Here is an 11,262-nt window from a genome sequence, read left to right on the forward strand (position 1 = left end):
TTAGTTATGTTTCCTTCCTCTTTGCGGTGTGTGTGGGCGAGTACGGAGATTCCAGTTAACAGTCGATAACAGACTTCACTATTAGGTGTGTGTCCTCGCTAATTCTTGCTACCTGGTTTTCAGGTAGAAGAGCTCAGGATTTCTGGTAATCTACAGCGGTGGTTCCAAACCTGTTTGGTGTGATGTATCCTTTCATCAGCATCACCTCTCATGTTCAAAATGTGTTCATTTGAACTGTTTTCAAGCTGAGCGTTATTCAGCACTTTAGCATTAATGATATGAAAGTGGTACTGCAGAAAGTATTTTAACCAACGATTTCAACAATTTAGCCATAACTTTTAGCTTACCATTTATCCATTTAAACTATTTCAACCATTTATCCATTACTTTTATCTAACTTATTTTAAGTGTTAATCACTTCTTTTAGCTTACTATTTGTCCATCACTTTTAGGTCTTTCAACCATTATCCACTACTTTTATCTTATCATTTTCTTTGCTATTTCTTTGCTGTCAATTTCAACTGTTTAACTTGTTTCAATTGTCGTTATTCAACTACTTTTAGTTTATAATTTATATGCTACTTTTAGCTATCTATATTTCAACTGTTTAACTTGTTTCAATTGTCGTTATTCAACTACTTTTAGCTTATAATTTATATGCTACTTTTAGCTATCTATATTTCAACTGTTTAACTTGTTTCAATTGTCGTTATTCAACTACTTTTAGCTTATAATTTATATGCTACTTTTAGCTATCTATATTTAAACTGTTTAACTTGTTTCCACTGTTGTTTTTAACTATTTTTTTAGCTTAACATTTATCCATTACTTTTAGCTAACCATTTAATTAACGTCAGTGACTAACCACTTCACCACCGCTAGCTTTTTCACCATTTACTTATTACTTTTAGCCAACTATTTCAATAAGTTATCTCTACTTTGAGCTTACCATTTATTTGCTACTTCTTTGCTGTCTATTTCAACTGTTTAACTTGTTTCCACTGTTGTTTTTAACTAATTTTAGCTTAACATTTATCCATTACTTTTAGCTAACCATTTGATTAACGTCAGTGACTAACCACTTCTCCACCGCTAGCTTTTTCAACATTTATCTATTACTTTTAGACAACTATTTCAACCATTTATCCATTACTTTTTGCTATTTTAACCATTTATGCAGTTTAGGTAGGTATATATATATCAAGTCTTTATCCATTACTTTTAGCTAACTCTACAGACTTCTGCTTGCATGAGTTTTAACACACTCCCAATCTCAGCACCTAGTGTTCAGGTGTTAAAGTTGAACAACATATAGTTTTTAATAAAACTGTAATATCTGATTTTGCAAATTAGTTGAGACTACTCCTCAGTCTTTTCATGTACCTCCTGGTAACTGCATAAGTACCTGCTGGGGTACAAATATCTCTGGTTGGGAATCAATGAGCGCGTTTACATGCACACCAGTATTCTGGTTATAATCGGGTTTTTAGAGTACTCTGGTTATGTTTTGCACATGTAAACACCGTCTCTGGGTTTCAGAAACCTGAATAAGACATTGTCCTGGTTTTGAAAAACCTGGATATGCTACCTGGATTACTCCAATAGAAACCCGGATACTGTTGTACGTAAACATCTGATTGAGGTTTCTGAATGTTCTTGGTACAGAACAAAATGGCTGATATGGTGAGAAATCAAGACACATCTGCAAACAGTTGATTAGAAATCTGGATACTGTCAGAATCATGTGAACAGGAAAATGAATAACCAGGTTTTTCATGTTCCATGTAAACACCTTTTCCTGATTTTGATCAAAACCATGTTAAGGTTTAAAGACAGGGATACTAGTGTGCATGTAAACACACACACACTGACATTATAGAGTGGTACAGTCCTCTGGGTGGCCAAAAGTCAACAAGTCTGTAGGACAAGGATGTAAAAGTTTTACTGGCACTGCATTAATGTGATGGACAAGAATAGAACCAAATGTATCCGTGTTGTTGAAAAAGGACATACATAACAATGACAATGTAATATTAGTACTGTAAATATTAATAAACCCACTAAGTTTCAACAATATAATTAATAATTAACACATGGAAACATGAAGTGCTTGCAGATAAGATATCGCTCCTGCTCTCTCTCTCACGTACACATTAACAATGTTACGCTGCTGAGAAGGAGCGTTCATTATGCAACACAGTAGTGTTTACAGGAAAAATGTTTGGACAGCAGATAGTTATCACTCATTCCAGTAAGAAACACGTGTAACAGTGTGTCCACCTGAAGCAGGAAACTGCCAAGAAAACAGGTGTAATAAATTCTCCGAAACTCAAAAATGGTTCTGTTGACTGACATAAATCATCACAGAACACACAAAAACTGATGTTTATCAAGCAAACAGTCAACAGTCTCAGGTTTACTGAGGAAATTTTAATTTGCACAACACAAACTCCTGAGAAATATGCATGAAAAAAGAAAATGCAGATCATGTTCTAGATAATGTTATTTATATTAAGTCGGTTTATGAGAGAATACGTTTGAAAAACACAAAACATTCACATTTTTCTAACTTGTGAGTGAATTTGTGTCATTATGTGGCATACCTATGGCATATTTATACCATAAAAACAGAACAGAAACAAACACTCGTTCAGAGATTCACTGTTTAGTCAGTGAACGCATCGTCAGGTGTACCAGGCTTAGAGTGCATGTAACAACATACTATCAAATGATGAGTGATGATTATGCACGTCCTGCTACAGATAGGGTTGGAACATTGGTCAGTGGATGTAATGAAACGTGTCACGTGTAAATTGCACATAGATGTACTTCTGTAAAGGAAGGAACGAAGGAAAAATATAATATGTCAAAGTCATGTAAGACTGCAATGTCATGGTGTGTCAGAAATACCATAAAAGCATCCATGCATCGTAGTTTAAAAGAGGAAGTTTTGCATTTTAAAGGCAGCGTTGCTGCTGCCAGCATGCATCAGTCCTGTGCTGCTGGTTGTGTGCGTGTGTTCGCCTGCCTGTCGTCTACCAACAGCATCATCGCAATGACCCGTCTGCTGCTCGGAGCTGTGCTGCTGGGAAACCTGCGTGTCTGTGTCACAGCGCAAGGTAATCTTTGATCTGTTTCTATTTGTGTTTCATCACCTGTAGATTAGTTTTGTTATTGACTGATTTGATCTTCACACATCAGTCCACTGTTTATGTTTTAATGTTTATTTTATGACATCGAAACTGAGCTGAAAGGAAATTCTGACATTTAACAGACTTTAAATTTATTGGCTCTTATAAATAATAAATTCTTCTCACTTGTGATCACCCACCTTAATTAAATATCTTGCATTATTTACTGAGGCATTATGTCATGATGTGTTTCAGTAAATCACAGACGGTGTTAGATTTTCTAAGCGTTTTGTGCAACAAACAGTAAATTCTTTGTCTAAATGATTCAGTAACATTAAGCCCCTCTATTTAGTATTTATAAGGAGTATAGAAACATAAATAAATGGTTTATATCACACTTTAATGTAGCTATAAGCTTATAGGACATTTTTGAGTGTTTATAACCTTTTGTTTATAACTTCTACTACGAGGACATATTTTATATTATTATAACTGTTGTGTTTTTATTATCATTCATTATCTGTTTATTCACTCACCTCCACATTAATTAACACTTTTATCTGCTTACAACTACATTATAGTGTGTTATAAACTATTAACTCTTTATTTACTGCTTATAAATGATAAATAGGGGGACTTAAAGTGAAGTGTTACCAATTATTCTAAGACATTATTAAAAATGTGCCATATATCAATAATTATCAGTCACTAATAGAAAAGAGAAAAAAAGTAGAACTTGTGGTCACTTCAGGCACAGTCGAGGACAGAGTGACGCGTGTGTTTAAGAAACAACATTACAGTAATGTGAGTGAGTAACGTGCTCTGCCGTATGGTCCAGAAACAGTGATACACACTGACGAGGCTGCAGACGAGTCTTCCTAAGAAAGGAAAAGATTCTGACTAAACCGATTGTTTAATTCCTGAAAAACAATTGTGAGGAAAGTCATTTTTCTTCTCTTTTTTGTTTTAGTATATCAACATTCACTGTGCTGAAATCACAGAAGCAAAATAAAACAGCCTTTATAGCCTTTAAAGACAAGCTCACGCATCTTCCTATAGATCGTTTCAACAGATTCTTCCAGAGTCACTCAAAGACTGAGGACATGTTTTCTGTTTTCTTCTCAATATGAACGCAGAGGGTTTCATAGTTCCAGTACATGGACCAGTGCAACAGAATCCACATTAGCTGGGATTTATCCTTATTACACGTAGATGGTGCTGTTGTATTGTGATGGTGCTGTTGATTGGGTGGCATATACATTAGACTACTTACTGTTAAAGGATAAGTTCACAGTTTATTCAAGTCTTAAAACAACAGTCAGGCGCCCAAGTGAACACTCAAAGAGGTTTTCCTCACTTTAATGACATTGTAAGTGAATTATGAAGGGATCTTCTAATGGTCAGTATGAACAGGAGGAATGATTACGCCAAGAAAAACATGATACACTTTCCATTTTGGCACCAGACTGTTGTTTTAAGACAGTTGAAAAATTGCGAACTTGTCCTTTAAGCAGGTTTAAAATTATTTTTAAATGGTTAAATGTGTTTTAAATGTCATTCTGCTGTTTATTTGTACTGTCCTGATTGTAAAGCACTTTGGGCTGCGATATACAAACAACATTACAATGCTACTAATCAACCAAAGGAGCTATATTTTATACATTTAAGTTCTAGTCACAAATCGATAAGTAATCGATAACCTCTTCAGTTCCAGAGATGCTCACTCCTCCTGCCCAGGTGAGATTTGACTCTGTGGACTATAAAAACGTTCTGCACTGGACTCCGCCTGCCAACACCACCTCACTGCAGTACTACGTCCAGTGGAAGATGTGAGACATGAACACACACACACACACACACACACACACGTAGATCTGCATTTAACAGCAGCCAGAGACACTTTTTCTCACCCGAACATGAACGATAATAAAACAAAAGATGAAAGCTTTTGATTATGAAAGGTTATCTTGCTTCACGCTGTGTTATTGCTGAAAAAATATTTACCTTAACCTGTCATTAAGGATATTATTGAGTCCTAAAATCTTTTTCATTAACAAATTAAGCTAATTTGCCAGTAAAGTGATATTTTCATATTCTCTTTCTTCAAAGGAATAATTTCTCTCCTGCAGTAAATCATATCTTGTTTAAAGAGAAGGTTAAACCTGGCAGAGGTTTCATATACATACTCCTTGGTTCCTGTGAAAGATAGAGGATGTTGTATTGCTGTACAGACTGTAAAGCCCCCTGAGACAAATTTGTGATTTGTGATATCAGGCTGTACAAATAAAAACGACTTGACTTGATTTAAGATTAAACTACACTGTGTCTCCTCCTCAGTTACGGCGAGCCTCAGTGGCTGGATGTAGACGGCTGTCAGGGGATCCAGAAGCACCAGTGTGACCTCAGCAGCGTGACCTCTGACCCGAGAGAGTGGTACTACGCCAGAGTGCACGCCTCCTCCCTGCCCTCCAGCAAATCAGCCTGGGCCCTCTCGCCCAGATTCAGCCCCCGCTGGGCCAGTGAGTATTTCCACACTTCCTCCTCGTCTGCATCCTCTTCTCTTTGTCTACGATGCAGACTGCACAACCTGAAATGAACACTGTTAAAACCAGTTCTTTAGAAGGACCAGTAATTGAAAAGCACTAAAATATTTGACTTTAGGAAAAGTAACAGTAAAAACAAAGACAAGATTTCTGGTTTAAGGATCGACTGAAACAGTAGCTTGTTAAAACTGTACCTAAAGTGCAGGTTGTGCACTTACACAACACAACACTGTTTTCTCCTCTGCTGCTATAAAAACTATAAAGTTCAACTTCCTTTTTCAAGACCATAACAAGGAAAAACACCTCTGCTTCCAATCTTTGCCTTTATATTTTATCTCTCTGTCACGACTTTCATTTTATGCTCCATTATTTTGAAAATATGCTAAACTCATCGATTATCTTTGCAGCCAAAATCAGTCCACCTGTGCTGAAGCTGAACGTCACAGAGCTAGGCATTGTGGTCCGCGCGAAGCCCCAACGGCTGCTCGTCCGGAAGATACACAGCTGTCTGCACTACAAAATCTACCTCATAGATACCAGAGGAGAAGAGGTACAAGAATCACTCCTGACCTGCTGATCTGCTTATTGTTCTGTTTGGTTAACGACTATTTAACGAGCTCATAATTTCCTAAAGATCTACAGTATGTAATACTGTTTGGTAATATAATCTGCACTCGAGTGTGTTTTATTTAATTAGCTTGCAATTTCAGATGTAACATATGCGCATTTTGCGTTTTTATATACTGAAAATTTGCACAGAGCAGGCCAATTTACACTTTTTAATACTTTCAATCACATTCTCTTATTCTAATTATCATTCTTTATTGCACCTGATCCTCATGATTACGCCATCCTACATTTCACTGCATGTTCATGCACATATTGTGTGAACATGCGACAGATAAAAGCTGCAATAATCTTTGAAATTATGAATCTAATAGAGACGTGGTTCAATTGGTGCCCTTACAGTTAATTCATTCCCAATAATTGCTGGTGCAACACAGCAGTGCACAGCAGGTCAGCTGAACATGCAAAAATGTAATATTTGTCTACAGGGGAGCATTCAGTTCAACATATATAAAGAATTAAATTTCTGATAATAAATGAATTCATATTTATTTGAGTTTCAGTTGAGCTTTTCTATCAACAACATCCCTGCTTCCCCTGCAGTTAGTGCCGAATTACATCGTTCTCTCCAGAAAACTTTACTAGGAAATGATGGACCTGTAAATACCACCAATGATTATTTTTATTGTTGATTTATCTGTCAATAGTTTTTATGATTAATTGATTATGCCTTCAGTCTATAAAATGTCAGAAAAAACATTTCCCAGAATCCAAGGTGATGCCCTCAAATGTCTCATTATGTCTGATCAACAGTCCAACACACAAACATTCAGTTGAAGGTTGAAGTACAATTATTTAAAACAGAAAAAAACAGCAAATGATCACATTGGAGAAGCTGGAATCAGAGATTTAAACAATTAATCGATTATAAAAACAGTTAATGATTAATTTTCTGTTGATCAGCCATCAACTAAGAATTGCCATCACAGTAACAGATTTTTCCTGGAGGCCCATGAGAAACGTGAGTTCACATCAAAGTGATCAGATCGATGTATGCACCAGAGAGAAATCACCTTTAAACTACCACAACTACTGTTACGAAACAGAAGAGGAAGAAGAAGAGGAGACGGAAGAGGAAGAGCAAGAAGAAGAAGAACAACCAGAATAGCAACAAAAACAAAAACAAGAACAGCAAAAAAAAAGAAGAACAAGGACGACGTAAAGACAGAATAACAACTAATATTTTTTGATGTATAATCCTTTTTTTGTCTCCTCAATTTTCCATCAGATTGCACAATATGTTACGTAAGGGTTCTTTAACGTGTACAGCTGCACGAAACATTTCCTGTGCAGCCTCACTGTTGACTCCTCAGAGTCATAGCTGCTGGTGAGGTCATGTCCTCGTTATTTTTCTGGGAATTTACACTCAATGGGATTCCAGTGAAGGTTCAAGACATTTAAATGTTAGTCCTTTTAAACCAACAAACAAATACATCAGAGTTTCCCGCCACCAGCATTATTGCTGGCTTTCTAAAAAAGGATTTGAGACCTTTGAGACCTGCATTTTGGGAAATAATAAACAGTTGAGTAAATGAAATATGAGAAAAAAATCTTTCCTTTTAGTGTGCAGGAGGATTTGGACTCATGATCTCAGTATTTCTAAATATCCTGCCTCTCTCCTTCAGGTGGTGTTTGACATGGATTGCCGCTCCAAAAAGCTGATTCTGGACAAACTGAAGCACAAGGCGAAGTACTGCCTCCAAGCCCAAACCTTGATCCCCCTCCAGGCCAAGACCAGTGATCGCAACTCTGTGAAATGCGTAATTACACTCTGAGCACACAGGTATGAATACACACACTCTAATCTACATCATTTCTACACCTCCTAGCGTTAAAGGGCCTGAAATATGTTTTCTGTAGCTATGAAACATCTGCGCAGAAACTCATCTTTCTCTCTCTTTCCATAAATTATTTAGAGTTTGTTGAGGACAAGTGAAGCGTATTTAACCCTGAGAACATGTGTAACAAGTGTCTGTTTTGTGTGATTGTGTCTGTGCTGGATGGCGTCGTTAGTGAGTGAAAGCGAACCTCTCTGTAACTCTGTAACAGAAGATTACAAGATGAGGCGTCAAGTATCAGCTGTCGTATGACAATAACGCCCGAGGCAGCGAGACAGAGAGAGGGAGGGAAAATGAAACTCCTGGAGGAGAAATCTAAACAGGAGAGTTTCTCCACAATGACTATAATTATCTCTGCTCACCCCACCCTGTTCACTATTTTTAGATCCGTGATGGATGTGTAGAACGGTGATCATTCATTTTCTCTGTTCCTTTCTCTTCTCCTTTTCTTTAGACAAACTCTACCTACATGATTCACTGAATGACTGGATGAGAAGATTTGCGTCCTTCAGTTCAGCTTTAATTATCCATCGCTACCTCGACAGCTGCAGTCACCAACGTCCGTGCCAACAACACGTGATGCACTTATTTATTACGAGCATTAAAAGGTCTGACATGTTTGATTTGTGTAGGTAAACAAAAACATTTGGACTCCAGCCTCCATGGATGCTGTCCGTAACTGCAATATTTAGACACACTACAAGCACAGTGATGTAGAGCTGTTAATATGAATGTAGTCTGTGTTTCTGGTCATAATTTTAAAGAAGTCGCGTTATTTTTCATACATACAACACATACTGAAACAGTAAATATCCAACTAATAACCAATATCTAGCTTAGCTTTTTCCCAATTACGTTATTCTATTTATTTTTTATCTTAACATTTGTTTTTTGTGAAGGAAAGAATTTTTTTGCAACAACAGAATCTAATTTGTGCAGAAATGGATGAATTTAGAGATGATGGGGACACACTGTGCAGCCCAATTTGATGATTAACTAATCAATTAGCAATTAACTAATCAAATTCAAGGTAACAGTTGAAACAGTGATGTTACAACTAATCCTTTTATGTTATTTTAAGTTATCTTAGAGATCCTAAAAAATGTGACCAGTGATGTTTTGTATGTTACAGCTCATACTCATATGATCAAATGTAGTTTGCATAAGTTAACACTCTGTGACCACAATACGTATTTGTTTTTCCCTGCAGTAGAGCCAAACACAGGCTGATCTGTATCTAATCCAACTGTGAGGATCAATGAATGTCATTTTTAACAGAGAGAGAGCTTTCTTAAAAACTATCACATGCAGCAGTGCTCAGCTGTGAAATGACACTATTTCATGTGCAAAAATAAAAGTATGGTGCCAAATGTTTTTTGTTCCATGTGTCACATAAGAAATAAAAGCCACACTGGTTAATTCTGTCTCATCAGTTGGTTAAAACATGAAATTTAAAAAGGTAAGTTTGTTGTTCTATATTTTTCTTGCCATCAACAAACCTCCTTATGCTGCAGTAAAGTTGTGGTTACATGACATTTCTGTTCTCTGGAAGTTCTCTCCCCACTTCGAGAAAGGATGTGATGATGTCGCAAACTTGAAACTGTGTATGAAAGTGATGCTACAGTTTGTAATCCGGTAGTGTGATAATTTGCTGGAAATTACGATGAAATACATGAGAATGACAAATTCTCTATTTCCAAACTCATTACTTTTTACTGGAACCTTAACCAGCCACAAATATAGTTTAATTAAAAAAAAAAAGACTTTCCTATAACAGCTGAACACTAGTTTTTAGAGAATACTACTCAAACAGGAATAAATAGTGTATTTGCTGGGGACTATTTTCAGCTGCAGAGTAATACACACTTGGTTTGTGAGTACGGCAGCAGGACAGTGTGAGTGGGATCAACTCAAAATAAACCTGGAAACAAAAACGAGGAGGCAACGTTAGTCTTGATTCAGACTTTATTCAAAATGTTGATAAACTTGATACTTTTGATCAATCAGGCGTGAAATAACCAATACTGTACTGATAACAAAAAGCATTCACTGACACTGATCGTACTCCAAGTTATATCTGTCACATTCAGCGTGGCAGAGGTGTTCAGTGATTTTAAGGAAGTGTTGCATTTAACAGGAAGTCTCGTCGTTTTGAGCAGAAGGCGATGGGTCTTTTCAGCAAAAGCGCTGCACTAACTGCACGTCTGAGGTTGTTTCTGAAGTTTTCATACTTTGTCTTTGTAAAAAAAAAAAAAAAAAAAAAAAAAACTCCACACTAGCAGCTGGTCATGTTTACTTTAGTGGTTTTGGTCCTGAAGACAGAGAGGCCTTGGTGCTGGATTGTGTTGAATTTGGTCCTGCAGCCAGACAGCTGAATACACCATGTCGGTAACTTGTAGCACAAATATTAGTTCTGCAGTTTGTCAAAGCAAGTGGAATATTTATTTGGGTGTTTTAACCTTGTTAGATTGTATCTTTTTGTTAACCACTAGTCAACAAACTGGCCAAATTCCTCTGGAGGACAAACTGCAGACTTCAGCTTCCAACTGAAATCCAAAACTTTGAGGGGAATATACAGCACCAGTACATTATGATATTTACAGATACCCTTAAATTCATGAAACATTGGTAAATTCAGCGGTATCTTGGCTTGTAAACTGCACCTTTAACAACTGGATGATTAGTGAGGCCTTTACAGTGTTGGAAATGGTTTGAAAGTAGTCAGTGATAAAATAAAAACAGAACATGGGATACTTCACATTCTAAATCATCATAAGATGCCACAGTGATATACACATCAGGAATCACAATTATATTTACACCATTTGGGAATTCATATCTTAAATGTGCCCTTGTTATGTCCTTCAGAAGCAGGACATAACAAAACACATTTTCAACTGAACTTCTTAAAAACAGACTGAAGTGAGACAGCGATAAAAGATGGTTGCTTATAATCATCTGTCAACGTTTTGGAGTTAAACTATTCAGTTCCAGGTTTTAGAGAAGGAGCCCAGGAGTGACCGGGGAGCAACGTGCAGCATGTTAACACATGTACACACCTAATGCTGCACAGTCAAGACATCCATACTGACAAGTTCACAGAGGTCTGGGGAAAAACCTGTA

The 11,262-nt window shown here is 36.8% G+C and overlaps 1 protein-coding gene across 2 annotated transcripts; it reads left to right on the plus strand.

Moving 5' to 3' along the window:
* The first annotated feature begins 826 nt into the window (after positions 1-826).
* il22ra2 (interleukin 22 receptor, alpha 2) lies at positions 827-9,539 on the plus strand. Of its 2 annotated transcripts, none has more exons than XM_042433858.1 (6): positions 827-3,119; positions 4,840-4,960; positions 5,469-5,650; positions 6,082-6,224; positions 7,927-8,084; positions 8,315-9,539. In XM_042433858.1, exons 1-5 carry the CDS (start codon positions 2,864-2,866, stop codon positions 8,074-8,076), a joined length of 852 nt encoding a protein of 283 aa, XP_042289792.1. In that variant the 5' UTR covers positions 827-2,863; the 3' UTR covers positions 8,077-8,084; positions 8,315-9,539. The 2 variants fall into 2 exon arrangements, with proteins under 2 accessions (XP_042289792.1, XP_042289793.1); XM_042433859.1 differs by having other exon boundaries at positions 8,594-9,539.
* Positions 9,540-11,262: the final 1,723 nt, after the last annotated feature.

Source organism: Thunnus maccoyii, chromosome 14, assembly GCF_910596095.1.
Source record: "Thunnus maccoyii chromosome 14, fThuMac1.1, whole genome shotgun sequence".
Lineage (NCBI taxonomy): Eukaryota > Metazoa > Chordata > Actinopteri > Scombriformes > Scombridae > Thunnus > Thunnus maccoyii.